We start from the raw sequence: 13,290 nt of genomic DNA, 5'->3' as shown, positions 1-13,290 counted from the left end.
CACATCTCCTATACCTATACAAAATATACAGCATGTAGTACGGCTCGTAACCAGAGAAGTCCCATACACTTACATCTCCTATACCTATACAAAATATACAGCATGTAGTAGTACAGCTCGTAACCAGAGAAGTCCCAAACATTTACACATCTCCTATACCTATACAAAATATACAGCATGTAGTACGGCTCGTAACCAGAGAAGTCCCATACACTTACATCTCCTATACCTATACAAAATATACAGTATGTAGTACGGCTCGTAACCAGAGAAGTCCCAAACACTCACATCTCCTATACCTATACAAAATATACAGCATGTAGTACGGCTCGTAACCAGAGAAGTCCCATACACTGACATCTCCTATACCTATACAAAATATACAGTATGTAGTACGGCTCGTAACCAGAGAAGTCCCAAACACTGACATCTCCTATACCTATACAAACTATACAGTATCGCTCGTAACCAGAGAAGTCCCATACACTTACATCTCCTATACCTATACAAAAGATACAAAGTATTGTACATAAATTATATCTCCTATAACATTAATCAATTAATTATATAAATCACCCTGGTGACATATATATTTGTGACCTGCTTATATATATATATTACAGAGGACATTGATTTTAGAACCTGTGATCTCTGGTGTACTAGTCCTGCACTCTACCAAAAGAACTTAACAGAAATTCCTCCATAGCCGAGATGGAAGCCGCTACATGAAGTGTTTTACCAGGGTCACATACAAAATGTATACAATGTGTTTAGTACAATGCCTACAAATATATACTTTATACATAACTTCACACAATGAAAGAGTTAACCTGTTTATTACTTGATTTAAGACACAGATATGAATGTGCAAGCAAAGAACAAGTACTAAAACCTACTGTAAACATTTGGCGTATCAGGGGCTACTCACTCTATAACCTACTAATAGTAACAAATTATTCTCAAAATATTTTAACGGAAGCTAGACTCTACGAAGTCACAGAGAAGCTTGATAAAGATTTAACGGAAGCTAGACTCTGCGAAGTCACAGAGAAGCTTGATAAAGAGCGCGAGCTAGACTCCAAAGAAAACAAGAGAAGCAGCTAGACTCTGAAAGTACCAGAGAAGCGACTAGACTCCTAATATCCATGGAGAAGCTATAAAAGACTATGAATTGGAAACGCTAGACTCCGAAGAAGGCAAGAGAAGTCACTAGACTCTGGAGGCATCCAGAGAAGCGACTAGACTCATAGCCACCCCAGAGAATATATCTGTTAAATTTACCACGAGAAAACTGGCTACAGATAAAGTTAAGTAATAATCTATTTAAGAGATTGGGGGTAAAATTCCCCAAGAGTTTAAAGCCAAAATGGAACGATTATGTTAGTGCGACATAAGAGTGAGAGCCCCCAATATATACAATAAATTTATGTTTAGTACACCACTTTTATAACTACAAATAACTAATATATAATGAGTGCAACATAACTGGAGACCTACTGCACTTTGATGTCATGGTACTTTGTTTACTGACCGGAGACCTGGTGTATATTGAAATACTGGTACTTAATTTACTGACCTGATATTGAGACCTGCTGTACATTGAAATACTGGTACTTAATTTACTGACCTGATATTGAGACCTGCTGTACATTGATGCCCTTGGTATAGATTGGGTTACTAACACTGTAGCACAGGGGTGTGGGCAAACTGTACTGACGTGGAAGGCGTGGTCGACCTGAAAAAATCACAAATTCATAGAACCAATAACAAGAGTACCGCGGGGCAGAACAATATACGCCCGTTGAATGCCATATAGTGTTATATACTTTCTTACATTGAAATAAGATATGCATCATTCTAAGATGGTAAGCTGACATGCTATAAAAAATGTAGAAGAAAATCCCCAGACAAAAAATCAAATACTGGAATGAACAAAGGGCAATAACTTTTGGAAAAATTGTCCAATCAAAATTCTTTTAAGGGAGATACAACTTCATATCATGATTATAATGTATACCAAGTTTCAAAGAGATCGGTAGAAAAATGTAGGAGGAGATTGCCGGACAAACAAAAGTTTACGCCGGACAGAAGGACAACCCCATACCATAATACTTCCCGTCAAATTTGATGGGCGTATAAAAATCAAGCAGCTTCATTAATTATGCATCAATGCGAATGCATCATATTAGTAATTGAATTAGGCATGAGATCTGCAATACTTAATCTAGTTGAAACTGAACCATTCTTATGCCAGTTGTTGCATACAAAAATGTTACCAATCAGAATTGAAAGCCTCATTAATTGTGTGTAAATATGCATGCATCACACTGACTGGCAATCAAATTTTGTCTGAAAATTACCATTATGTATGTGAATACCTAATTTGGTTGAAATCAAACTTTTTTTTTTAGAAATATTGAATGAAACTAAAGCATTACAGGAAGAATGACGGACTAACCCAAATAAGGACCCCCCGATTTTCTGCCAAATTTCACAATATTCTTGGTTTGAAGATAGCAGTGTTAAAGTAAATCAGGCACCAGTAAGAGCTACGCAACCCAGAACTGTAAGCATAGTGAGGTATACCTTTGCCGGAGTCTATGGAAGCTTGACTGGTGAGGCGTGACCTACGAAACAGTCCACTGAACAGGCCACATTTGAGGGTCTCCACCAGAGTGGACTTTCCCACGCCTGTTGACCCAAGCAGCTTCAACTTGATCCTTGATAGTGGCTGGGAAGACGGGATCAGCTGGGTCACAAAGTTACCATTCCTGTCCTAAAAATAGACATTATTACATTTGTTAGAAAGTCACAGTCTGTGGTGTCAGTCTCAGGGACATTACTATGATGACCACGGTGAAGTGGAGGTTGATAATGACATTCAGTTGGTTAACATAAAGAACTCACTAACTGGAGCATATCTCCTCACCTAGTTCACATGGTTTTCTTATCTTTTGCCATTTTGCATGCAAAGCTTTTCCCCCCTTTATTCTAAATGTGAGTAATTTTCTCTATTTATAATACATGACGTAACAGTGACCTGACCTGGCGTGTTGACTCGACAGCTCATCTTAGGTGAGGGAGAACTAAATTCTATAGAGTGGAGGCATAAAAATAACCATAACTGCTGAAATATTTTTCGACCAATAGCTTCTATTGTCCCTCTTCTGATGGGTGTCTATCTCCTTAACAACTTACCCGCTTCACCTTGTTGACAAGTTCTGCTATTTCAGTGAATCCTTGAGCTAGAGCCATAATCTCTGACGTCACTCCATCCTGTAAAATATCATGTATGGTGTTAACAATTGCTCAAGTCAAAATACTGTATTTTTAAATATATATATTTTTTTAATATGAATGAGAATTTTAATAAATATTTGGACATTCAAAATGTTGATAATGGCAAGAAATGTAGTTATCCTGGAAAGAAAAGTCAGTTATATTGACTTTCTTTGTCATCCAGGTGCCAGTGTTCATGAAATAATTGTTCTATTTTATATCTACTTACATACAAAGTTGTATGTGTAGCTGTGAAATAGTGTTATTATTACTCATCCATTGTTCCACAACGTATACAACTGAATCCCATATGGTAGGAGCTTACTTTGTTCGCGATCTCAGGTCGAGCCCCAGACAGCAGTAGACACCGGACAATCTCTATGTGGCCATTTTTACCCGATAGGTGTAGTGGGGTGAAGCCATCCTGGAAAACACAACATCCTTTACTTAAATCACATGTGATAATTTTGTACTTCACTGTATTCCAAGTAGGTTAAATACTACATTTAATAACAGTTATCTCCCTTTAGCTTAGCTATGTTGTACCTCCAGTCTTCTCCAGAGGTTAAGGATTATGAACAGTGTCGGCTTTGAAAATAATCGAATGACACTCAGAGAGTACTATCTTTTTTATGGTACATCAGGAAGCTCAACGATGCCCCGATAACTTCATTGTCGAATGAGAAAAATAGTCTAGATAAGAATGTACTTTTTTACCTGACTGACAATGTCCACCTGGCATCCGAAGGCACACATGGTCTGGACGACAGCCGACAGTCCCTCTCTGGCAGCACAATGTAGGCCACACTCACCGCTCTCCTGGTAGAACAGAACATATTCAGTAACTTATTCCTAACATACGAACATCATATCCCATTAACTTTTGTATTTTTACAGTGACTCTATTGAACATCTTTATCTGTGATCAAATTTGACATGTAGTATTTGTTATAACTGAGATATAAAATATGGGGTCAAAGTGAAAGTTGGTCAGATCAAATGACAAGGTACTGAGCTGTTGTTTAATTTTGCAGGGCTAATATTTCATGGTTGGTCCAAATGAAACTATTTCACGGATAATCAAATTTTGTGAGTTACTGCCCAGTAAAAATGTCATGGTCACTTGCTACTGCTGTATAGTGTTAGATAAGATAAGGACAGGGCAACCACAGAATCCAGGAAATATCCAATTTACAGGTCGTTTACCATTCAATAATTGTGTGAACATCGGAATGCTAGTTGTCTTTACTGCTAGCATTAGAACACTGGCAGGGTAGGGTTTGAATAAAATTGGCATCGACACTGCCACAACATGGACTTGGCCGGGTTAATTTCTGTATAAGACCACGTACCAGACTAACCAATTTGGATGATGGAATTCATTGTATAGGTGTTAGTCATAGTAAATTATGAAAGTTTGAGATGGTATTGTTGTTTTGGCTCAATTTTTGGCAGTAAATGGGTATAAAACTCTGTACATATTTGTCTGTATATATGTATTCACAGAAATTAATATTTACTGGATATTTAATTTTGCACAATCTTTGATAAAATTTCATACAGCAAAATTTATATTCTCAGTAAATAATACCAAGTATACAGTAGACAGAAAATCTGAGGAACAAAGGTGACAGGACGCTTTCAAAAGCATTTCATAACTAACCAGTTGGTGTAATTAGAGTGAAAACAAATTTGAAATTCAGTGAAAAGTAAGTTTGAACTCAAGCTTAAGACAACACTTAGGAAATTCTGAAGTACAATACTCTTAACAAAAAATGTATACAGTTTGAGTACAAGTATGAAATGTTCCCAGACATTTCAGATGAAACTGTCATAGACACACAGAACAAAACTACAGTAGGGTTGAGATATTATCTCCCAAATTAGAAGCTGCACCTTATCAATAATGTCCATTTCACAGCCAGCGTGCAGCAGAATCATTGCTATGTTGCTATGGCGACGGTTACAAGCCAAATACAAGGCTGTGCCTCCTCTCTGGAATAAAACAGAAGCAAAGAAAAAAAATAAAAATAAAAGTTCATACAAAGCACACAAAGCTAAAACAAAATGTAGAAGATATCAAGATTTCCTTCACCGAAAATATCTTATCTGAATTTACTACATAGTGCACATGTTTTCTTGGAAGTATACAATTGTCAGCACTTATTATGCTATTTCATTTCAGATATATTGGTGATTAACCTTTGAGTTTTTTAGGTTAGAGTGAAGGAAGTCTGATTGCTTATGTCACACAACAAAACCGGAGAGAAATGTCAGTATGTGTTCTCATCAGTAAAATCAACATCTCTTAGAACCATACCAATTATAAAAGTGAAAATAAACATGCATTATCGCAAGCATTCAAAACATAATCTGAAAGTAAAATCAGTAATACCAGATTGGACAAACTGTGACAGCCAATCCTTACCATAATATAGTAATATAAGTATCATGTGACCACTCATCCTTACCATAGTACAGTAATATAGTATCATGTGACCACTCGTCCTAACCATAGTACAGTAATAAAGTATCATGTGACCACCCATCCTTGCCATAGTACAGTAATATAATATCATGTGACCACTCGACCTAACCAAAGTCCAGTTATAGTATCATGTGACAACTCAACCTAACCATAGTACAGTAATATAGTATCATGTGACCACTCGTCCTAACCGAAGTACAGTAATATAGTATCATGTGACCACTCGACTTAACCAAAGTCCAGTTATAGTATCATGTGACCACTCAACCTAACCATAGTACAGTAATATAATATCATGTGACCACTCGTCCTAACCATAATATAGTAATATAGTTTTCACCATAGTACAGTAATATAGTATCATGTGACCACTCGTCCTAACCGAAGTACAGTAATATAGTATCATGTGACCACTCGACCTAACCATAGTACAGTAATATAGTATCATGTGGCCACTCGTCCTAACCATAGTACAGTAATATAGCATCATGTGACCACTCGTCCTAACCATAGTACAGTAATATAGTATCATGTAACCACTCGTCCTAACCATAGTACAGTAATAAAGTATCATGTGACCACTCGTCCTTACAATAGTACAGTAATATAGTATCATGTGATCACTCATCCTAACCATAGTACAGTAATATAGTATCATGGGACCACTCGTCCTAACCATAGTACAGTAATATAATATCATGTGACCACTCGTCCTAACCATAGTACAGTAATATAGTATCATGTGACCACTCGTCCTAACCATAGTACAGTAATATAGTATCATGTGACCGCTGGTCCTAACCATAGTACAGTAATTTATGTAGTATAAACTCCTCAAAAAGAATGAGGCAGTAACTCACCTTATCAATTTGATTGACTGGAGCTCCGTATTCGAGGAGAATCTTGACCACGTCCAGATATCCTCGGGCCGCAGCATTGTGTAGAGCAGTTTCTCCTTCCTGTAGAAAGAAATACATGTCATGATCCAGCAGCAATCTCACACTTAGCTTTATATGTGTACGATCATGATACAGCACTCGCATCACACTTCAGTTTGCTTTGTATTCCTATAAAGTTAACTGATTTTTAAATTCAGACCCAGCATAAGGGGGATAACTCTCACAATCATTGTTATTATGTTGCGGTGGAAAAAAATAAAATAGAATAAAATCTACCTGTCAATACAAATAATTGAGGTATTTTATGGGACCGTTAATGTTAATCTATCACACTGTTAACTGTTAATAAGCCAAACTAAAGCTATCATTAAACAACACCTTTAGGAAACGTCAGACTGAATTTTAATGAATATTTCACAGGGCATATAAACAAAAACCTAAAATAACCTTGGACACAAGGTCGATGGTATACAAGCAATTTTTGAAAGTCAAAATCAGATACAGTCATCTTAAGATGTGGTATATACTTTCATATAATATTATGATAAATAAGGCTTCATATGAGAACCAGTGACTTGTATGAGAGACAGTTCTATAGACCCTATGCTTGAAGGGTGCTTCTACAGACAATATGTGTGTCTTCAGACCCTATGTGTGAAGGGTGGTTTTACAAACAATATGACAGTTTACTCTACTTAGTCTTCAAATTTTGATTTTCTACAAAGGTTTCCTGTACTTGTCTAGTGTTTCTACTCGCTAAATCAAGTTTAATGTCTAGGTGTAGAGCCTTAGAGAAGTGTCAGGTAGTGCTATGTAAAAAGGAAAGGTTGTTGAAGGGAACCTGCCATTTTATCATTCTCTTACCTTCTCCCTTTTCTTGTCCTCATTGAAATATTGATGCATAATTCTTACTAGCAAAAAGAAACTATCGTACATCTGATCTTGGAGGACTTAGTTCCATTTACACCTAATGCAATTATGACATTCTCCTATTTTAAAGTTTAGACATAATTTAGCTTTACTACATTTCCATATTTCATCAGCTGTAAGACCTTACTCTGTAGACTGTATAAAGCCCCACCCCCACCCTCACATTGTTAAACTGATTTGATATACGAGGGTCCTACCTGCAAATAAGCACTTGGAGCATATACATGTAAAGAGTCAAATACTCAGAAATAATTAACCCAACCACTCATTTTACTCCATTCTAAGGATTAAACCTTCTGAGATTTATATAAAATGTTATCACATACCTGTTGAATTTTGTTATAGTAATACAAGCAATTTTCAGATCATAAAATACAACGTTCTACATGGATTGTTGTATTTACCTACTAGCCGGAACTACTTTTTTTATGGGAATCCCTTGTCATGGCGAACTGAAAAGTTCCCGGTATTTGCCAAAAATATCAAAGTTTATAAAATCTTTGTATCGATCTCTACCAAATACAGAAGGCATGTGATAAAAGCAAAACCACACACTTGTGTTTTTCTAACGAATCAGAAAGCATTCATTTATTGTACCGACATATATATTCATGAGTGCGCGGAGTGCTGTCTGATTGTTAGAAAAACACAAGTGTGTGGTCTTGCATATGTATTGTGGAAGGTTAGAATTTAACTGTACAGGACAGAGAGTAAGTTAGTACCTTGTTGGCTGCGTCTATCTTAGCCCCTGAGGAACAGAGGGAGGTTACGATCCGCAGGAAGCCGTGCCACGAGGCACTGTGTAAAGCGGTCTCCCCGAGCTGTAGGCACACAGGAAAGAAGCAACTATAGGGTTAGGTGTTATAAACGCTCAAAACCACCTTATTTCAAATCATTTTCACATCAAATATTAACGTATTAAATACAATGAATCAGTCACGTTTTTTTTAATGAAACATATTTGTTTTACACATCAATTCATATGAACGGACAATCACAGACTCAAATATTCAGGCACACACAAACTTCATTATAAACATATTTTATATTTGAATATATATTGAAACTTGAGATGTAAACATTAAAACTCTAGATATACACTATTGAACTCCAGGTATGTGTTCCACAAACATATCAACTCCCAATAGAAATTTTTTAAACTCCAGATATAAACTCCCAATAGAAACATTTAAACTCCATATATAAACTCCCAATAGAAACATTTAAACTCCAGATATAAACTCCCAATAGAAGCATTTAAACTCCCAATAGAAACATTTAAACTCCAGATATAAACTCCCAATAGAAACATTTAAACTCCAGATATAAACTCCCAATAAAAACTTTAAACTCCAGATATAGACTCCCAATAAAAACATCTAAACTCCATATATAAATTCCCAATAAAAACATTTAAACTCCAGATATATACATTCAAACTCCAGTTATGAACATTTTAACTCCAGATAAAAACATTCAAACTCCAGATAAAAACATGTAAACTTCAGACATGAGCATTTTGTTTTTTAAACCCCCTGTATTAGGCTTTCAAAGCACAGAAATCTGTTAACATCACATAAAATATAACATGTTCATGTGAAAAATTACAACAAAGCTCAATGACAATTTAGCTTTATAATGGTATTTGAATGTCTGCCTTATTCAAGAACAAGCACACAGTCTATATGTTAGAGAGCTTTGAACTCTAGTGGCTATTTACTTGTTTAAAACTTACTTTTTAGAATTGAAACAAGCAAAATGTTAGATAGCAAGATTAAGAGAGAAAATATAAACATGGGATGTTCTCTCAAATACTTCTGAACTATAATCCACACAAAACTGGCCCAATAAACTGGGCATAGTCAAATAAGAAATGTCAAAAAGGTGAAAGAAAAGAGTCAAAAGATTAAGGGTGAAAGGTCATGCTTACGTTGTCCTGCAGGTTGACATTGGTGCCAGCAGAACACAGGAATTCTACGACTGCAGCATGTCCGTATCTTGCAGCAACATGGAGAGCAGACTCACCAGACTGGAAAACAGAGCATATAGGATTATGTATGTACTTAAGTTCTAAGCGAGCTAATCAGTAAACGACAAACAAGAACTCAAGAAGTGACCTGTTAGAATTTGCTTGCATAAAACCAATAGCCTACAAAATATCTTGTATTCCTGAAGTCATGATTTCTCTGTAATAAATACCATGACCTCTCCAATATGTGAGTGTTGTTTATTTAGACCTTAAACATAGGTAAGGTCTTGAACTTAATATTTATGTTGTAAAAAAATGAAACAGAATGGAACAGAACATGAATCCTTCGTTGCATTTGCTAAAATGGGCAATGATAACAATCAGGAGAGGCTAACCTTGTTTTGGGTGTCAAAGGGAACATTCTCGTCCTTCAGATGTCGTAAAACATCCAGGTGACCCTGTCGGGCTGCCCAGTACACTGCACTATCGCCGTTCTGAAACACAGAAAGTCAACGTGAAATGCCACAAACCGGTTGAAATTCCAATGCTGTGTCTACCTTGTTGAGAACTCTAGGTGATATAACATTAGAAATAATAGTGATTACTCTGACAAAAGCAAGAGAACAAAATCTCATCCAGTTGAAAAATTGTCAAATCTATTTTATATTGAAAGATATAATAATCAGTCGGTAGATCCCACTGTGGGAGTGGTAAAAGGCTCTTTGTGTATGGAACATTAGTTACCACTAACATCAAGACATTGCATGTTTATTGTAAAAAATAATCTTTCACTGAAAAGAGATTAAATTACATTTGACTTATTTTCCTGTTGGACCTACATATTTTTTATAGATTTTTTTTTTAATATTTTTGGGAACATATGCTTAGAAATGTATCCCTCCCCTTGTCTTGTATACCCATGTCCACCCCCTTGGCCTGTAGCCCCTCACCTTGTCCTGTATACCCATGTCCACCCCCTTGACCTGTAGCCCCTCACCTTGTCCTGTATACCTATGTCTACCCTCATTGGCCTGAAGCCCCTCACCTTGTCCTGTATACCAATGTCCACCCCCTTGACCTGAAGCCCCTCACCTTGTCCTGTATACCCATGTCCACCCCCTTGGCCTGTAACCCCTCACCCTGTCCTGTATACCCATGTCCACCCCCTTGACCTGTAGCCCCTCACCTTGTCCTGTATACCCACATCCACCCCCTTGGCCTGTAGCCCCTCACCTTGTCTTGTATACCCACATCCACCCCCTTGGCCTGAAGAAATTTCAGCACTTCTGTGTGACCTCCACTGGCTGCCATATGGACTGCAGTCTCTCCATGCTGAGAAAATCGTAGAAAAGGATAAAAAGTTCATTATAGCAAAGTCAGTCATTGGTACATGATTATTACTCAGTAATAGAGCACATTGAATGATACATTTTGTTCATTTTACCACATATGTTTATTGATTGGTATTTGAATGCCAGAAGATGTTAAGTAAGATTATTTGTAGAACTGGCTTCTTGAAAAATATGCATAAAGTGATTTACCGATGATTTTCAAAAGAAGATTACAAATGCTAGGCTTATGATGCAGACTTAGCACTGAAGCTGGTTGGGAAAAGGTATGTCACGTGGTGGTTACAGCTCCGACATGGCACACCACCATTAACTGATTCATACAGACTTTATCATATTACCCACAAAACAAACCTCTCATCTAATTATCACCCGCGAAACTGACGCCTCTGGCCCATAAAGTTCACCAAACATCTATTGATGTTTGGCTTACAGCACAGACCAGGAGGTGAAAAAATGTGCTTATATGTCGTCTATAAGCTGTTTGAGGCACCTTGGCAGCATCTCAATAAGATGGATTTTTTGCATATGTGATGACCAACAATTTAACTTCTAATTCAAAATAATTTTGAAGCATGATCAGAACAATAAGGATCACAAAAAAATGTTAATTTAGTTTTGCAGACATATGACCATTTCATCCTTGATGGTGACACAAATTTGACAATCGAATGACACTTACCCTGTTTGCAGTGGTGAGATCAATATTTTGTGCCATGCTGACGAGTTCCTTCAGACCTTCCACATTGCCCTCTTCTGATGCACAAAACAAGGCAGCCATCACAAAGTTCTCAGCCTTCTCCTGTCAGACACAAAACATCCATATAGAGCTGCGTGGAAGTCAAAGCTAAAGTGTATTGACTCCCGCTAAAAGTCCTGATTATGTGTGTTTTTCAGACGGCGTATTGTGCGACTCATAGAAACACATCAGAATGGATACCAGCCATTTCGTGTACAAATGTGAATGATTTTTATACCTTTGGAAGATGCGATAACGCAGAACTTGATGGAAATATTTCAATTTCCTTCACAAGAATTGTGATGGTAAAACAGTCTGCAGCCTTGAGCACAATAGACCCTGCTTTATCTATCAATCACCTTGTTAATTACGTACCCGCTGACCTGTGTCCCTGTCTACTGGGTACTCACTGACCCATGTCCCTGTCTACTGAGCATTCACTGACTGACCCCTGTCCCTGTCTACTGGGTACTCACTGACCCGTGTCCCTGTCTACCGAGTACTCGCTAAACCGTGTCCCTGTCTACTGGGTACTCACTGACCCGTGTCTGTCTACTGGGTACTCACGGACCCGTGTCTCTGTATACTGGGTACTCACTGACCCGTGTCCCTGTCTACTGGGTACTCGCTGACCCGTGTCCCTGTCTACTGGGTACTCGCTAACCCGTGTCCCTGTCTACTGAGTACTCGCTGACCCGTGTCCCTGTCTACTGGGTACTCACCGACCCGTGTCTCTGTCTACTGGGTACTCACTGACCCGTGTCCCTGTCTACTGGGTACTCACTGACCCATGTCTCTGTCTACTGGGTACTCACTGACCCTTGTCTCTGTCTACTGGGAGCTCACTGACCTGTGTCCCTGTCTACTGGGTACTCACTGACCCCATTCCCTGTGTATTGTGACCACAACATAGAGAGCTACTAAGGGGATGTATCTTAACAGTAGCAGTGGACTGCCTCTGCAGCAAGCCAGGAACTCCACACACCAAAATCACACACTGCCTTTTTCTCCCTCGATTCCAAGCAGCAATGTCAACTCTCTGACAGAATATACGCAGTCCTTACTTTAATCTCCAGGGAGTTCATTTTAAAGATGAAAAAAAATCAATGCAAAATTGTCTATCTACAGTAGTTCTGTCATAGTCAATAGAGGAAATTAGGCAATATCACAGATCAGACGTTGATATGCGTACACCATTCCTTACATGTCACAGACAAAGGTGTTTACTTGCAGCGAGGACAAACCACTGTACACATCTCAATGTTGTGTGGCCTCGACCCCGCACATCCTGTAGAAGATGTGTGTCTATTAAACAGACTGTTACACATCGGCCTAAACATAATGATGATGTTAAACATATAAATGGTGCATTCAGTAATTTGACACAAGTGTTAACAGAAACTATTGATTGTGATAACTATCTGTGTCCATGTACAGACACAATGGAGAAAAGTGCTGCAGATACTGCACGGCAGCCGGTGATAATCAGCTACGGTAGATGTCAGCAAACTCTCACATCAGAGGATAGACAAAATCTAAATCTGAATCCAACATAGGGAAAGAAAGTTATTGGTGAAGACTTTCAAAACAAAAAGGACAAATGCGGATGAAGAAGTTATAAGTACATGTACTGGCCT

The 13,290-nt window shown here is 37.8% G+C and overlaps 1 protein-coding gene across 6 annotated transcripts in view; it reads right to left on the bottom strand.

Annotated features, from left to right (window-relative positions):
• Window positions 1-111: 111 nt before the first annotated feature.
• LOC110445681 (death-associated protein kinase 1-like) overlaps window positions 112-13,290 on the bottom strand; it is a 113,673-nt gene continuing 100,494 nt past the window's right edge. For 2 of the 6 annotated variants that reach the window (XM_021490434.1, XM_021490435.1), the window contains 13 exons: window positions 11,597-11,716; window positions 10,799-10,897; window positions 9,961-10,059; window positions 9,527-9,625; window positions 8,319-8,417; window positions 6,628-6,726; window positions 5,176-5,274; window positions 3,997-4,098; window positions 3,605-3,703; window positions 3,199-3,276; window positions 2,587-2,776; window positions 1,628-1,735; window positions 112-439 (listed from right to left, as the gene is read on the bottom strand). In XM_021490434.1, coding sequence (XP_021346109.1) covers window positions 300-439; window positions 1,628-1,735; window positions 2,587-2,776; window positions 3,199-3,276; window positions 3,605-3,703; window positions 3,997-4,098; window positions 5,176-5,274; window positions 6,628-6,726; window positions 8,319-8,417; window positions 9,527-9,625; window positions 9,961-10,059; window positions 10,799-10,897; window positions 11,597-11,716 — 1,431 coding nt within the window. In that variant the 3' untranslated portion in view covers window positions 112-299. The remainder of the gene's footprint in view (window positions 440-1,627; window positions 1,736-2,586; window positions 2,777-3,198; window positions 3,277-3,604; window positions 3,704-3,996; window positions 4,099-5,175; window positions 5,275-6,627; window positions 6,727-8,318; window positions 8,418-9,526; window positions 9,626-9,960; window positions 10,060-10,798; window positions 10,898-11,596; window positions 11,717-13,290) is intronic. The other 4 variants (XM_021490431.1, XM_021490432.1, XM_021490436.1 and 1 more) reach the window with 3 other exon arrangements.

Source organism: Mizuhopecten yessoensis, unplaced genomic scaffold (genome assembly GCF_002113885.1).
Source record: "Mizuhopecten yessoensis strain PY_sf001 unplaced genomic scaffold, ASM211388v2 scaffold2329, whole genome shotgun sequence".
Lineage (NCBI taxonomy): Eukaryota > Metazoa > Mollusca > Bivalvia > Pectinida > Pectinidae > Mizuhopecten > Mizuhopecten yessoensis.
This window is presented reverse-complemented; position numbering and strand designations above follow the sequence as displayed.